The 17,879-nt window shown below is 34.8% G+C and overlaps 1 protein-coding gene across 2 annotated transcripts in view; it reads left to right on the top strand.

Moving 5' to 3' along the window:
* LOC142348119 (lipoxygenase homology domain-containing protein 1-like) overlaps window positions 1-17,879 on the top strand; it is a 208,432-nt gene that overhangs the window by 5,534 nt on the left and 185,019 nt on the right. For both annotated transcript variants that reach the window (XM_075399300.1, XM_075399299.1), the window contains exons 3-6: window positions 2,993-3,131; window positions 9,076-9,349; window positions 13,072-13,308; window positions 13,599-13,872. In XM_075399300.1, the coding sequence (XP_075255415.1) occupies window positions 2,993-3,131; window positions 9,076-9,349; window positions 13,072-13,308; window positions 13,599-13,872 (924 nt within the window). The remainder of the gene's footprint in view (window positions 1-2,992; window positions 3,132-9,075; window positions 9,350-13,071; window positions 13,309-13,598; window positions 13,873-17,879) is intronic.

Here is a 17,879-nt window from a genome sequence, read left to right as displayed (position 1 = left end):
CAAAAAATTTATGAGGACAGTTTACGTGTTATGGTTTTATCTACAAGAACAGCCGATCCTTTTTGTCTTGGTTAGTGACCTTGATCAGCTTCTGATGAACTTTTGATTTTCTTGGTTCTGTGAATTATTGAATATTTCTGTAGATATTTGCGCTGATAAAGTGAGAAGTGTTTGAATCGATTTTTAAATCGTTCGCTCAACAAAAGATTTTCAGAGCCGCCCAGATTATAACCGTGTATATATATATATATATATATATATATATATATATATATATATATATATATTATATATATATAATTATAATATATATATATATATATATATATATATATATATATATAGCTGAGAAACAGACTTGGCCGTAAGATTCAGACCTTCTTGTTACAGAATTGAATTGATGAAAATGGCTGAATTTTAGAACTTAATAAAAATGTTCGTTGGGTATAGGTACTATATGCTCAACTGGTTTTTCTTTCAGTCAATGTGGCCGTCCGATATAGTTGTCATAGAGAGTTTTGAGTGGTCACTAGAAAACCCGGGCAGCGTAGTGTGAAATTACAAAAGCTTTTTGAAATTTTTGTCTTTCGAGGAGTTAACAAGGTTTAAAGTTTCTGAACATTTCACTTTGCATGTTGATTTTTGTTCAAATCTTTCGTCTTTTTTAATGATTTTTGTTAATTTTTGATCAATTGTTACCATTTTCAATGTTTACGGTCTTTAGCAATCATGAAGCGATATCGAGGCTATATTTTGTCTCGTCGTTTTTTTAAGTAGTGAAAATTTGGATTTGTGCGTAGATTTTTTAGAGCCATTTTCCCCAATATTTGTGGCCATTTGAATTCTGTTTGATGTTTTCTGATGGCTTTGTGGCGAAGTATACTTAATGTGATTCTTTTGTTTTATTGGTGGATTACGTTGTTCTAACGGTTTTCACTTAGTCAAATGAATGCCTCTCTTTCATAGTTTATGGGATTCATTACTTTGAAACTATGTTTTAGTAAAGTTTTTACTTTAATTGTCCTTTTTTCGGTGTTTTGGTCAGCGGCTAAATAATGAAAGAGCTCAATAACTTCACTAGTAGAATAAAGTAAGCTTATCAGTGACTCGAGACCAAATGTGTTAGAACATATTAAGAATCTTTGTCTGGCTGTTTTTTGTTGTCTTCCCTTTCGATTGCATTTTTTTAAGTCTGCATAAGTCCATTAATCGGACATATCTGAACCTGAATTTCCCTCTCAGTTGATAGCTGCTCATAGTTAAAAGCTTGTAGCAATTTTCTTTCGATAGATTTGTTATTTACAAATCATTAATTGCTCTGATTGCAAACTAGACCAATTGTCTGTCTTAAGAATTTTAATTGAATCATTTGAATCTGTACATTTGAAAGCGAATAATTTCAAAATTTGTTTAAAGAATTACAGGTTTTGAAAAATTCCCCGCAATATTGTTTTTTCGACTTGTAAATGATTCTCATTGACAAAAGGTTCTCACTGCTTCATCATCAAACGTGCGCATTGCAGTGGTCATTTTTAAAATTCTCCCCTTAGTTATACATCGAAATCGAGGTTGTAGAGTCTTGTTGGAAATGATGAGGCCAATCGGGCTAGATAATGATGAAAATAACACTTCAGATTTTTTGCAGATTTAACTTTAGTTTGAAAACCGGAGATGCTGATTTTGGATCTCATTTTTTCTTTAATTAAATAGTTTACTTGATAAAATTTTCCTAAAAATGTGAAATTGCATTAGAGTTATTGAATGTTTGTCATTCCATCTGTTCTGTTCTGTTCTGTTTTAGTGGAATAAAAAAACCTTGTCTCACTAGTTTTAACTTTTTTTTGTTTGCTATCTTTTGATCACGTTTTTCGTTTTACATAGGTCTCGATTTTCATGTTTGTCTTGTGACTTACCTCACTCTGTTTGGGCTAAATGGATTTTAAATTCTTTCACGCATTGAATTACGCAATGTAGTGAATACGGTCAAAGTCAAAAGTTCAAAATCAAAAGAAACAGGATAAACATATAAGATCCGGTCGATAAGTCATAGTGCATTAGGTTTTAAAGTTCCTTGACGATTGCTCATTCGCAATAGTACTATGCTTATTTGCCTTCAGTTTAGAAACTGTATTAAGTGTAATTTTGGGCCTCGAAAATTTCTGCTTTCAAAGTTAATGGTTTTGAATTTTTGAATTTATTTTGTAAAAACTTGTAAATTTGTAAAATTTTTGAGTGTTGACTTCATTTTTTTCTGGAGGTTGGTTACAGTCTGAGTAGTGAACGATATCGTGTTAGTGGCGAAAGTAAAACTTACGAATAACTGGCCATGATAGCTATTTTTTGACCGGACACTATTTTCAAAAATTTAAAGTGCATTTTGTGTTACGATCGTCTTTGTTTTTATATATTTGGTCTTTACCTTCAGTCTGTTAAAGCTCCATTAGTCAATTATTTAGTATAGCTCAATCTTGATGTCGTTTTCAATTGTTGCCTAATCATATATTTATGCAGATTTATTTGTGGCTTATCATCATATCATTGCCATTAAATTTAGTAAAAATTTGGACAATTTTGTTTGGATTTGTTGAAAATTTATTCTGTGAAGTTTTCTGTAGATCTAGTTTTTCACTTTCGGTTTTTGTTGGTTAAACTTGGTTGTTTAAATTTTGACTCACTGGTTATTCTGATTGCTGACAATTCTAATTGTTTTCTGTAGAGGCTCAGTTGAAACTGCTGAATGTGTTCATTTTACGTCGAATGGCTCTGAATGCTATTTGAATGGCTTTAAATGCGATTTACCAAAACTGTTGAGGAGATATAAATTCATAGTTCAAATTATTATAGTTTGTCATCCCTCCGCTGCCCGGTGACCTTATTTAAGCTCGAGCCAGCCTCCCTAAGCCACAGCTAGCTACAGATGAATTCAACGACTCGCCAGTCTTTTGAAAGCAAGTGGTCCGTGTCCATGGTTATTCGTGTTTTCTGTTTTCAGACAAAGCCCTGAGTGGCAGCAACCGACTCTGCAGAATGCCCGAATACAACCCATTTGGTGATCCCCATTTAGTTGACTACTTTGCAAGGAAGTTCGGAGTCATCGAGCCTCATGAACCAGATCGTCATTTTGGATACAGGTGAGCTTATTGCTCTTGTGCCGCTTTTATTCTCGGTAATTCCAAATTAAAAGTTGTGGCTGGTTTGTGAGTTGTAATAAACGTGATCTTCTTTATACTCGTTAGTTTAAACTGATTTTCAGTGATATAATAACGACTATGTGGTTTTCGAGTCAAAGTTTCGTTTCTTGAAAAAATGGCACGGATCCAAAAAGAGATCCAATACAATCGTAGTATTTAATCCAACTTATTGTGACGAGGAAGCAGCTTTTGATGAGTATAATTTGTTGTCTCAACAACGTAAACTGAGAGCAGTGTTTCAAGCGACTAAAAATTTCCTATTAAACCGTGCAGGTTCCTCTGGGTTCTTCGTGCACTAACTTTTGTCAACTCTGTATATAACAAAATATATAATCGCAACCTGGATGCCCGTTTGCATATAATGTTGGGACCCCCGATCATCCACATTCTTGGCTTAATTCTCTATCAAATGAAGCACAGATCGGAAACTTACAAAAAAACAGCTATGTATGCTTTTTGTTCCGACCTACTTTAGTGGGGGAGGAACTATATACTCAAATGGTTTTTATTTGTTCAGACAATTTTTGGCCGATCGATATATTCATCGCAGAGAAATGTGAGTGGTATCATTAAAAAGCCCGTCCAGCGTAGAATATGGAATTAAAAAGATTCTTTCAATTTTTGCTTTTTATAGGGAGTTATCGAGGTTTAAAGTTTTGTGAATATTAGACGTAATTCAGCTGCTTTCATTCAAATTTTCGGTATTTTTGACCTAATTTTCGACAATTTTGCCAAAATTTAATAAAATTGTTAATTGTATTGTTAATAGCCGCCCTCATCTTATCAGCCGGCTATTATAGCGCTCCTATTTCTTTTTACAATCCAAGAATTGGATTGTATTGGTGCTCTGTCTTTTATTTTTATTTTTGTAAGATGTTTTCACACCTGTTTTCATGACTTTGAGCTTTCAAAACGGGATAAACAGGTAAAGCTCAGCGGGCATCAAGTTTCATTAGAGGCCCGCGTTTAGTAGTCCCTCAAGTACTCAGAGTGGTGAAGCTACTGGGAAGGCCGTAATTCAAGGTTAAAAGGTCATTTTTGGGAGTTTTTGAGCCTAATATAATGAAATTTTTAGCACTTTTTCGTCAGTTTTTGGATTTTTTGTTAGACCAGTCTGAAATTGAGGTTTATCGAAGTTGATAAAGGTCCTTTGCAAGACGTAATTGCTTTTTATGGCCACTTTAAGCGCTATATCTATTGCTACTCCAAACATAAACACTGTAATTTTTACTAATTTTTCAAATTGTTTGAAAATTTCTATCATTTTTTGAGTTGTTTCAGACTTTGATGTCAAAAAAGCTCCTCTGGGGTTTAATAATAGGTTATTGCATAGTTTCTAGTGGCATTGAAGTGGTTTTAAACATTTTAACTTCATGAATTTAACCATTTTTTTAAGCAAAGTTGTTTTTTTTCAAATTTTCTGACATTGGCATTATTCAAATTTTTCAGCCCCAGGGGCAAGAAGCCTCATCTAGGGTTTGCTAACAGTTTAATGAAAACATTTTTTGGCCATGGAATGGTATTCAACATTTTAATATCTTTTACCAATTTTTTGATGAAGTTGCAATTTTTTTCTATAAATTTTTGAAATTTTTATTCAGTGGTCAGGGAACCTCCTATAGGGTTTGCTAGTCTGTTACTACATATTTTCTAGGTGCAATAAAATAGTTTCCATTTTTTAAATTTTGCAATTGTAAGGATTTTTATGAATAATGCTTTCAATTTAAAATTTTCGATTGTTTTTAAATTTTTCGATTTTTTTTGTCATTCTCTGTGTTTAACTATCTTTACTGGCCAACGAAACTTTTTAAATGTTGTAGACGGTTTACAAAACACAACTCCAGAGTCAAAAATATGTTTTGAACATTTTATAGCCCTATTTTTTGGAAATGTTCTTTAAATTTTCTCTTCTCAGTGTCTTCATGCATTTGTCATATTTGTCCAGTGTATCCACTTTTAGTGGCAGATTCATCTCTTTCGAGGATTTTGCGTGAGTTAATGAGTATTTTGAAATGAGTCATATATGGCCTTCAAGTTAAAAGCTTCAAGGGTTTTAGCAATGAGCGTTTTTTTTGGTTAGTTTGTTTGATTCTTTTAGTTTCTCAACTTTTGAGATTTTGTCTTGTTGGCTGCGATTGTTCAATTGATCTGCTTGTCACGTTCATTAGGTCTGTCTTTCATTCAGTTACTTGGATTGTATTTCAGGACTTGTCCTGCTATGTTTTTTACTTCGTCGAATAAAAAAATGTTTCGCTTTACCTCATTTTGCCGCTTTTTCAACATTTTGCGTGATATCTTTTTGACTTCTCTAGGCTAGTTTCTCTCTTCTCTCATTCTGCTAAAAGTGATTTTGAACATCAGTTGCTCAGCAAAGCAATTCAAAATGAACAGAGTCAGTATAAAAAATTGAAGTCAGAAGTAGAAACGGGATAAACCCTTAAAGCCCAATTTTAGATGCCCGCTATTTGAACGTCGTTCCTATAAGTCTTAGTTACAATCTCTATGCTTATTGGTATTGATAGTAGCCCCTGTGGCCTCTCTCTAAAAAACAGAAGTATATTATGTTCAACTTCGAAATGCCATCAAAATAAATCGGACTTAAAAAATGTTTTTTTGCAAAAATCTTTTTTTTTTCAATATCTGTTGTTTAGATCCCAATCATGCTTATTGGAATCAACGGCGGCTATTTTTCGGCAATCTGCCGGGTATGTTTATTGATTTTGCCTCTGAAGATAGAGGAGGGTTGCTGAATTGTTCAATCCGAGTTTTTTGGCTGGAATTTATGCTAAATTTTTCAAAATGCGACTTTTTTTGGGACCAAGTTTGCTTTTTTTAGCCCACTTGCTTTAAATTTACTGGAAGTATATACCTTAAAACTGCGGCCATATTGTTTTAAAGCTCACAAAGGAGTTAGTTGTACATCCAATCGCTTTGAGAGTCTTCTCGAAGTATAATTTTGCCAGTTGTTTTGCAAACTTAAACTCGATAGTTATACAAAATGCATTTTTATTTTTGACACATTACAAAATGTTAAAAAATTGATCTACTTCGACAACATTTGAAGAATGGAGTATTTTGTTAGACGCACAGCAACATCTGGACTGATCTTGATCTCGCCATGCATTCTTACCATGAAAAATTTTAATGGGGCGCGAATTTTTAAATTATTTCTGTTGTATAATGGTTTTCTGTAAATTTTTTTACTTACAAGAATTTTACATCGAGGCTCAACTAATCAAAATTACTATCTACAAAGAATGAGTCTCAAAGAGATAATTTTACGGTTTCAGAGTTAAGCTCTTGATTTTTATGGCTCTGACCAATTGTTTTCGTAAAAAAAATTTGTGTACTTCTCGAATTTTGCTTTCATTTGTTATCTTTTTGTTGCCCAATGACTTATTGTCACCAGTGAAGGATCCAGTTCTATTTTAGGAAGTATAAAGGAACCTAGACATTTTTTTCTATTGTTATCTAATGTCTGCTATGACTTTGAATATGTTTGTTTTAAGATAATATTGGTTTATTTGAGAACTTTGCCACTATTTCATCTTATTTCTTTCAACTTCGGGGTCAAGCTCAGTAAAAAAGAGGCAGAAATGAATTTCTTGTGGGTCATAAATTAATGTCCGTAACAGTTTTATGCTCAACTAATGGTCTCTTTGGTCTGATACTACGCGTTTTAATTTTTTTTCTTTTTTAGCATAATGGCATATTTTATGAATTCATTTGTTTCCCTTTCAAGTTATCACATTTGTGACAAATCCAACTGAATTAAAGCATAGCAGGGGAAATTGCACAGCGTAAGAATAAGGCGTATCTGGATATGTTAATTGTTTTTGCTTTTTAGTTTATGCTTTTTGGGCTGAGACACAGTTATCTCGCAAAAATGTATGGATTTTTCTGCCTGTTTGTCTTTCTTTGTTGCTGTACGCCATATTCCTGATGTCGTTAGGTCTCAATTGCTTGAGTATCTCATTTATATCTCAACCCAGTTTATAGCTGTTCGCTTTAATGACTTAAAAAATGAAATTAAAAAAAATTTCAATTGTATCCATTTTGCTTTCATTTTCAAAACCATGTTACTTAATCTCAGTTATTAGAAGTCTCATTTTTTTGACGATATACATTTCTTGCAGGTAACATGTTATATTTATAGTGCCTAGAACAGTGATCTTGTAAAATTATTTGGAGCTTTGGCTTCTTGATATATTTGTTCTTTTTTTGTGGGGTTGCGACTTAGTCTCATCATTAACAGGCCCAATCGGCTTCCTGGGGTTTTGCAACTAAATCCATCGCTGTTTGTTGAAATATCAAGTCTGTTATGACTTTTGAAAATGTTTGTTTTCAAAAACACATTTTGGTTTTTGAGCTTTGTCGTTTTTCTAAATTTTTTTCGGTCGATTTGTAGCTCAGTTTCTGTAAACACAGGTCGCAACCTGTTTCCAGTGAATTATAATTTAATCTTTCAAACAGTTTTAGCTTCAAACCATTGTTTCTCGGCTGTGTTACTACTGTTACTAAAAGATTTTAAAAAAGTTTGAGATTTTTTTTACATTTTATAGCATTTTTGTTTTCTTTTTGTTTTATAACAATAATCGTAGGTCCCAATGGCTTAGAAATTTTGCGCATTTGAACATTGGATAGTGATATGTCTCAATTGTTTCCTATGGAGATATAAATGAACATTTTATGGGTTTCAGTTGATATGTAATGACATTAATAACGGTGAAGTTAATTGTTTTCAACAAAAATAGAAACGTAATATTGAACTTCGCACCTCTTTGCTCATTTTTGCCGACCTGTTAACCAGTTGCATATTTTTTTTAAAAGAAATATAGGTTAAATTGTTTTCTTTAGGTTTAATCTGATGTGAGTTTGATGATTTTGCTATGATTCTATTTATTATATACATCGATTTTTGGTCGTAAATAAGGTTTGTAATTTGATATTTATTATCGTCCTTTCTAGTAGTCCTATTGTCAATAGCGTTAATCGGCCCTTTAGGGTGGCATTATTGTATTTCATTGTTTATTGAACGATATGTATGTTTTTGAAAGTTTTCTATCTCTTCATTAGGTAGCCAATTAAGTCAGGAATGTGGATGAGCGGGGTCGGAACTTTATGTGCGTACGCACATTATCGAGTCTCCTTGTTAGTTTAAAGCGTAATGGATTCTCAAATAGGGACAGACGTGTACGCCAGTAAATTTAATACCAGCTGTTTTTATAGTATACGTCTCCATAGTATACGTATACCCCCCCCCCCCCCCCCCAAAAAAAAAAAAACTTCACCCCTCTCCCACATCAGTCCCCACTCACTTCGGTCCTCCCCGCAATCCCCACCCTTGGACATCTTTCTGGCCGTAAGGACGTGGCCCCATGCAGCTGCCTCCTCCCCTCCATCTTTGGTCGGTTATGTTTCGTATTTTCTCACGCATTTCAGACTTCTTTTCTTGAGGAGCATTGCTCTTTTTTGGTGACTACTGCGTCTGAAACTTGCACATGCACCAATTTTGCAGCCAAGATTGGTCAGGCTATGGTCAACCTAAAGCTATGGTTAAGTGAAAGCTCATCCTCACGCTGAATGCTTTACAGGCAGGGGTTTTAACAATAAATCTGTGGCGTGCGAGTCACACCTCTTACTTTTCGGCTATCGCGCCATACTCCATGAAACCTCGATAACTCCGCGAAAGGCAAAATTTGGAAAACCCTCCAGTTAATATATATTTTACACTTGACGGTATTTCTAATGATACCACTCACTCTACGATAAATATAGCTATCGGCAAAATTGACTGAACAAAAAAGACCCCAGTTGAGCATATAGTCCACCCACTAAGTGGGGTTGGAACAACCACAAATTTATAAGTTTTTTCATTTTTCAGAACGAACAGATCGACCTCTACTAGAGTAAGTAGCCGGCGTCGCAGAAGAAGTCGAGATCATGACAGTTTCACATCCGAAGACAGCGATTCAGTAGACGGAGTCAAGAGAACAGTCAGAAAGATGAAGTCATCAAAGCCAGCGAAGCGTGCAAGTAGTAGTAAGAGACAAAGGGTAGGTGAAAAAGGAGACCATCATGAAAGAGAGAAAGAATCGTTTGTGTACAAGATAACAGTGGTCACTGGTCATCAACCACACGCAGGAACAGGCGCAAATGTGAGTAAATGACTTTTAAAACAGTTATTATGATCAGATTTTTATTTGCTCTCGAACGAAGATTGAAGCAATTATTGTTGTCTTTTATGCCAAATTTTTCCTTTACCGTTTTTAATAGCCGCCCTCGTCTTCTCAGCCGGCTATTATGGTGCTCCTATTTTTTACAATTCAAAGAATTTGAATTGTATTGGGGCGCTGTCTTTTTTTTAAGATCTGTTCACACATTTTCATGATTTTTGAATTCAAATTGGAGTGGTGATTTTGGTCACACCGAAAAAGGAAGTGGAGCGGAAAAGCGAGTGGTTTTGCGGCGTGAAATTTTTCGCTCTAAATTTAAAGTGGAGTGAGAAAACGGCGTTTGAACAAAAATTCGCTTTCTCGCTAGTGGTTTTTTGTTCACATGCGGCAATTTCACTTTGGTTTTTAATAGCCGCCCTCATCTTCTCAGCCGGCTATTATTGCGCTCGTAATTTTTTTTTACTTCGTCAAACTTTTTTCGCTTTACCATTTTGCCGCTTTTTCGACATTTTGCGTGAAATCTTTTTGACTTCTCTAGGCTAGTTTCTCTCTTCTCTCATTCTGCTAAAAGTTTAAAAGTTATTTTGAACATCAGTTGCTCAGCAAAGCAATTCAAAATGAACAGAGTCACTATAAAAAATTGAAGTCAGAAGTAGAAACGGGATAAACCAATAAAGCCCAATTTTAGATGCCCGCTATTTGAACGTCGTTCCTATAAGTCTTAGTTACCACCTCTAATGCTTATTGGTGTTGATAGTAGCCCCTGTAGTCTCTCTCTAAGAAACAGAAGTTTGTTCAACTACGAAATGCCATCAAAATAAATCGGACTTAAAAAATATTTTTGCACAAAAATCTCTTTTTTTCAATATCTTCTATTCGTTCAATCCCAATCATGCTTATTGGAATCAACGGCGGCTATTTTCCGGCAATCTGCCGGGTATGTTTACTGTTTTTTTACGATTTTTTGGACCGGATTTTTTTCTAAATGGTTTTCCCAATCCATTCTTAGTTCATTCCAGGTCTAGTTTTTTGTTTAGTCAATGAAAATGCTTTGAATTGTACGTCAGGACTTGTCCTGCTATGTTTTTAATAGCCGCCCTCATCTTCTCAGCCGGCTATTATAGCGCTCCTATTTTTTTTTACTTCGTCGAATAAAAAAATGTTTCGCTTTACCTCATTTTGCCGCTTTTTCAACATTTTGCGTGATATCTTTTTGACTTCTCTAGGCTAGTTTCTCTCTTCTCTCATTCTGCTAAAAGTGATTTTGAACATCAGTTAATCAGCAAAGCAATTCAAAATGAACAGAGTCACTAAAAAAATTGAAGTCAGAAGTAGAAACGGGATAAACCCATAAAGCCCAATTTTAGATGCCCGCTATTTGAACGTCGTTCCTATAAGTCTTAGTTACCATCTCTTATGCTTATTGGTATTGATAGTAGCCCCTGTAGCCTCTCTCTAAGAAACAGAAGTACGTTATGTTCAACTACGAAATGCCATCAAAATAAATCGGACTTAAAAAATGTTTTTGTACAAAAATCTTTTTTTTTCAATATCTTCTATTCTTTCAATCCCAATCATGCTTATTGGAATCAACGGCGGCTATTTTCCGGCAATCTGCGGGGTATGTTTTTTTACTTCGTCAAACTTTTTTTCGCTTTACCCATTTTGCCGCTTTTTCGACATTTTTCGTGAAATGTTTTTGACTTCTCTAGGCTAGTTTCTCTCTTCTCTCATTCTGCTAAAAGTTTAAAAGTTATTTTGAACATCAGTTGCTCAGCAAAGCAATTCAAAATGAACAGAGTCACTATAAAAAATTGAAGTCAGAAGTAGAAACGGGATAAACCCATAAAGCCCAATTTTAGATGCCCGCTATTTGAACGTCGTTCCTGTAAGTCTTAGTTACCACCTCTAATGCTTATTGGTGTTGATAGTAGCCCCTGTAGCCTCTCTCTAAGAAACAGAAGTATGTTCAACTACGAAATGCCATCAAAATAAATCGGACTTAAAAAATATTTTTGCACAAAAATCTTTTTTTCAATATCTTCTATTCGTTCAATCCCAATCATGCTTATTGGAATCAACGGCGGCTATTTTCCGGCAATCTGCCGGGTATGTTTACTGTTTTTTTTTACGATTTTTTGGATCGGATTTTTTTCTAAATGGTTTTCCCAATCCATTCTTAGTTCATTCCAGGTCTAGTTTTTTGTTTAGTCAATGAAAATGCTTTGAATTGTACGTCAGGACTTGTCCTGCTATGTTTTTAATAGCCGCCCTCATCTTCTCAGCCGGCTATTATAGCGCTCTAGCGCTCCTATTTTTTTTTACTTCGTCGAATAAAAAAATGTTTTGCTTTACCTCATTTTGCCGCTTTTTCAACATTTTGCGTGATATCTTTTTGACTTCTCTAGGCTAGTTTCTCTCTTCTCTCATTCTGCTAAAAGTGATTTTGAACATCAGTTAATCAGCAAAGCAATTCAAAATGAACAGAGTCACTAAAAAAATTGAAGTCAGAAGTAGAAACGGGATAAACCCATAAAGCCCAATTTTAGATGCCCGCTATTTGAACGTTGTTCCTATAAGTCTTAGTTACCATCTCTTATGCTTATTGGTATTGATAGTAGCCCCTGTAGCATCTCTCTAAGAAACAGAAGTACGTTATGTTCAACTACGAAATGCCATCAAATTAAATCGGACTTAAAAAATGTTTTTGTACAAAAATCTTTTTTTTTTCAATATCTTCTATTCTTTCAATCCCAATCATGCTTATTGGAATCAACGGCGGCTATTTTCCGGCAATCTGCCGGGTATGTTTTTTTACTTCGTCAAACTTTTTTTCGCTTTACCCATTTTGCCGCTTTTTCGACATTTTTCGTGAAATGTTTTTGACTTCTCTAGGCTAGTTTCACTCTTCTGTCATTCTGCTCAAAGACCTTTTAAACAGCAGCTGCTCAGCAAAGCAATTCAAAAAAGAAGAGAGTCAATATAAAAAAATCAAATCAGAAATAGAAACCGGATTAACCCATAAAGCCCATTTTTAGATGCCCGGTTCTTGAACTTTGTTCTCATAAGTTTTAGTTACTATCTATAATGTTTATTGGTATTGATATTAGACCCTGTAGCCTCTTACTGAGAGACAGGAGTATGTTCAATTACAAATTTACATCAAAATAAATCGCCTTTAAAAATGTTTTTATACAAAAATCAATTTTTGTTGATATTTTCTTTTCTTTCAATCCCAATAGAGTTATGGGAATCAACGGCGGCTATTTTCCGGCAATCTGCCGGGTATGTTCAACTTTTCCACGCTCTTTTACGTTCATAACTTGTTGCCTTTTTGTGGGAAATTTGTGAAGAAAGTTTACAACTATAAGTCAAATGAAAAACGCATCAATTAATTGGCGTCATTTTTTCGATCTCTTTTGAATGTAATTTGCACGTTTGATATTTTGACATCCATTTCTTTTTGTTTTGTAAGAATCAGTATGGGAATGCAATCGTGGTGTTTATTTTAATTCTCTGGTCTGCTGGCTGTTTTTAAACAAAAGTACGTGCTTAATTTGTTTCTGGGGTCGGTTCGAGGTTTGATTACTTTTATGTTGTGAAATACCAACATTGAACAATTGGTGACGGGCACTGTGTAATACGTCAGTTAATGTTATGTTAAACGACTGATTAAGCCATTGGTGAACAAATTGTTGATTTAGGTGTTTGTTCGTCTCTTGGGAACTGAAGGTAAAATGAACAAATACAAACAACTTACGTCGAAAAATGCGTCTACGAATTACGATGTGAAGGGCAGACATAGGAAAGAGACTATCTATCCAAATCAGCATAGTCAAGACAAAAGTGGAGGTCTCTTTTTTGCGCCATCATCCAAACAGTCATTCCTCATCAAGCACAAAGGAGCCGACTTGGGAGATCTACTCTATCTGGCGATCAAGGTGAGTGTTGTCCTGTTTTAAGACTGTCCTATTACACCATAAGCTATAAATTGAGGAATTGCTTTTTTAATCGTAGTACAGGTATTTGCTTTAATTTATAGTGAAAACATTTTGAATTACTCAGTGGTAGAGATATTTGTTATCATTAGGGGGCAGGTGATAACATTGCTTAAAAAATTTGACTCTGCTGTACGGATACAAGACCTGATTTTTTATGTTTGTCGACAAACGAAACTGAAGGATTATTTAATTGCCGATATTTTGAGGGACGAATTCGTGATTTGTTTAAGCACGATGGAGATGAGAAACAGGATGACTGGTTCCTCTCAGAAGTAATCGTGAAAAGAATCTCAGGTCTGCAAGACCGCAGATCACATTCAAGAGATCGATCCAGACGCCGGAATGGAAGTTACCGACGTACCACCCGAGATGCAAGTAGAAGTTCTGGTGCTATAGAAAAGTGGAAATTTCCTTGTGCAAAGTGGCTCTCAATCCACCAGCCGCCTGACTTCCAAGCTCAAAGAAAACTCAAAGCGATTCCTGTCAGGACGCCACTGAAAACAGGTATATTCCTAATCAATATCACGGATCTTTATATTTGGTCGACGCCTCATTCTCTCGAGGTCAATTTTAGTGGCGTTAAACATGTAGCTTAGATCTGGAAAACGGAGTCAAAGGTTGACTATCTAGGTCATTTCATTTTGTTTTAATTTATGCAAAATTTGTTTCTAAGATATCATTTCAAGCTCACCAACTATAGTTAATCATATAGCCAGTTTGTATCATAGCAATAACTTGGATAATTCCAGTTGTGAAGCCCGCATCTGGTTATAGATGCGAAGCTGTAAGCCGAGTGTAGCTATAATGCGGGGATCTTGGTTTTTGTTTTTAATTGCTCTTGAACGTAGTTCATGGCAATTATTGTAAACGTGTGTGTCTTTTTTTATGCAAAACTTTTGCTTGGCAATTTTGACTTTTCGAGTGACTTTTACGCCCTTGACTTTTTGCATTTCGCGTGATCTAAAATTCCCTCTCAATCACAATTTCAAGCAGCTGAACTCAATTGGCGGCAATTTAATACTAAAAGTCAAATGAAAAGTGCGCCGAAACTGGTGTCATTTTTTACTTGGTTTTTTACTTGGTGTCAATCTTAATAGTGGTATATGTTAACCTCTAATGTGGTTATTTGAAGCCCACTATAGAACTTCTTAGTCCCATTTAGGCTCCCCCCCCCCCCCCCCCCCCCCCCCGACTGAAGCAGGCTGCAATTGATTAGAGCTCCCACTAGTCGTTCAAGAACAATTCTTCCGACGTTCAGTCGGTTATTTTTAATAGCCGCCCTCATCTTCTCAGCCGGCTATTATTGCGCTCGTTTTTTTACAATTCAAAGAATTTGAATTGTATTGGGGCGCTGTCTTTTTTTTTTAAGATCTGTTCACACATTTTCATGATTTTTGAAGTCAAATTGGAGTAGTGATTTCGGTCACGCCGAAACAGGAAATGGAGCGAAAAAGAGAGTGGTTTTGCGGCGTGAAATTTTTTTGCTCTAAATTTAAAGTAGAGTAAGAAAACGGTGTTTGAACAAAAATTCGGTTTCTCAGTAGTGGTTTTTTGTTCACATGCGGCAATTTCACTCTGATTTTTACTGTTTTTTTCGATTTTTTGGATCGAATTTTTTTCTAAATGGCTTTCCCAACCCATTCACAGCTCATTCTAGGCCTCGCTTTTTGTTTGAATTAATTTTTCATTTCTCGCTAGTGGTTTTTTTGTTCACATGCGGCATTTTGACTTTGATTTTCTGTTTTTTTCTTATTTTTTTGTTCTGATTTTTTTAAAAATGGTTTTCTCTATTAACTCATAGTCCATTTTAGGTCTAGTTTTTCTGTTCATTCAATGAAAATTCTTTGAATTGTACGTCAGGACTTGTCCTGCTATGTTTTTTTACTTCGTCAAACTTTTTTTCGCTTTACCATTTTGCCGCTTTTTCGACATTTTGCGTGAAATCTTTTTGACTTTTCTAGGTTAGTTTCTCTCTTCTCTCTTTCTGCTAAAAGTGAATTTGAACATCAGTTGCTAAGCAAAGCAATTCAAAATGAACAGAATCTGTATAAAAAATTGAAGTCAGAAATAGAAACGGGATAAACCCATAAAGCCCAATTTTAGATGCCCGCTATTTGAACGTCGTTCCTATAAGTCTTAGTCACCACCTCTAATGCTTATTGGTGTTGATAGTAGCCCCTGTAGCCTCTCTCTAAGAAACAGAAGTATGTTCAACTACGAAATGCCATCAAAATAAATCGGACTTAAAAAATATTTTTGTACAAATTTTTTTTTTCAATGTATTCTATTCGTTCAATCCCAATCATGCTTATTGGAATCAACGGCGGCTATTTTCCGGCAATCTGCCGGGTATGTTTTTGTTTAGTCGTCTGACGCTCTTTTTTCGTTTTACATTTTTTAACGCCGCAAACTTAAAGAGCAAATTTGTTGATTTTTTTATGTTGCTATTTCATTGCTCTTCTGCTATTTGATGTGCGTGACGTTCTTTCTCAAACAGATTGGCGGTGAGTTTTAAGCTGAACTGTGTGATAAGTTTTATCATAACTGACTCATCACTCTAGTGACTTCTAATTATTTTTAAGGTTACTTGCAATCGCTCTTACTCCTATCAAGGTGAATATAGGACTCCTATATTATGATCAATGTTAATAAAGCATAGCGACCAAATTAAATTAAAGAGTTTGATTTTTGAAAAAAATTCAAAACGTCTTAATCAATAATCAGGTTGGCAACTACATCAACTCAATTCTGTATCTGTTACTATCGATATTCTACATCACATAAGTCTGTTTCGCAGATTTTTTTTGGCACTCTATCGGCTATGTATTACAATAAACACAAAGTTCCGACCCTGCTCGTCCTCATTTTTGACTCATTTGTCGAGGAAGAGATTGAAAACTTTCAAACATTCACATTGTTCAGCAAACCACTAAATGAATGAATCAATGCGGCATTGGATGGCTGATGAGACCTGCGATTAACGAGAATACGAGACAGGATAAACTTAGGGTTTAGATAAAAACAAACTTTAATTACGCCCAAATGTCGATGTCTATATTTAAGAAAAAAACAAAAACAAAATACCAATAACAAAAACACAATAACAAAACCAAAATTGCATCAGATAAAATCCAAACAATTCAAATTAAGCTGTGAAAAATTTTGCGATCTCTCCTTAGTGACACAAAAGTCATAGGAGCTGGCCTTAATGTGACTGACAATTCGACTAGCACAGCGATCTTAAACAAATTTAACTAGAAAATGGATGTCACAGCCATCAATATACCATAAGCAATTCACTGAGAACATTGAACAGGTTAAATTCCCCGTTCCCATTCCTTCCACGCGAAAGGGGCCTCACCACTAGAGTGATATTGTGGTAAGGAAGCAAAAAAACCCAAAGTGCGTAGTATCAAAGCCAACAAAACATTAATTGAAAACAAAACACTTATCAATTTGGACTTTTAGCTGGTTAGAAAGATGCGATTTGTTTCTAAGTATACTGGCTAAATTTTGACAGAAGTCTGATACGTGAAAAAAATCAAAAACTCATTAAGTTTTTTCGAATATCAATCATAAGCTTTCAACGAAAAACAAAACCGGATCGTCTTGCAGCTCCTCAGGGAGCCAATTGGGCTTGATGTTAGTGGGAAAATTCGAGGCTACAAAACGATTACGGACGGAAGTACGAAACTTCATTATTGAAAGCACTAAAACTATGAGACATTATAAACCATATAACCATTAGAAAAATGTATGGTTCAGCAAAAATATGATAAGAACTGTCAAAAATGAGACTGGGTTTCCTGACAAAAATCGAAAACTAAAAAGAGGTAGCTACAAAAATAATTTTGAATTTGTTTAAATTGAAAGTCATTAAAACCTTTAGCTATAATCTGATATCGTTAAATTGGCCATTGATACATCTGGAGGAAGGTGTTGTGATTTTAATTACCTGGAATGTAGTGTACAACTTTATAAGGCCAACAATTAATGTTTAAAGTTTAAAATTCTAATAAATTTTGCCGGAGAAACATGCTGCAGCCGTCAAAAAATTAATATTCATCAAAAAACATAAATATTCTGCATTTTTGAAACGCCAATCAAACCTGTAATTAATGTGATAGTTTTTCAAGATATCAAAAGGAACCTCAAAATTGCGCAAACGTGTAAAAATCACGTTGTTTTTTGCAAACTGGTAGTAGCAAAGCTAAGAAACCATTAGTTAATAAAACTAACAGAAATTTTGTTTTAGTTCACAAAAAAGAGGGTTGAGCTTTCGTTACTGAGACACAGCTACAAGTTGACAGAAGTTTGATAAAAGATGCCAAGTTCCAAAATTCACTGACATTTTCTTAAAACAAGCATATACAAAGTCAAGAGCCAATAGATATAAAATGATGGTTTTGCTTGTAACAGTTGAAGAAGCCAGTTGGATTTAGTTGATTATTGAGACTGAGTCAGGAATCTACAGAAAACAATATCAGGCAGAAACAAGGTTTCAATATAAA

This window comes from Convolutriloba macropyga, chromosome 10 (genome assembly GCF_964194025.1).
Source record: "Convolutriloba macropyga chromosome 10, txConMacr16.3, whole genome shotgun sequence".
NCBI classification, from domain to species: domain Eukaryota; kingdom Metazoa; phylum Xenacoelomorpha; order Acoela; family Convolutidae; genus Convolutriloba; species Convolutriloba macropyga.
The sequence above is the reverse complement of the archived record's forward strand: the minus strand, read 5'-3'. Positions and strand labels throughout refer to the sequence as shown.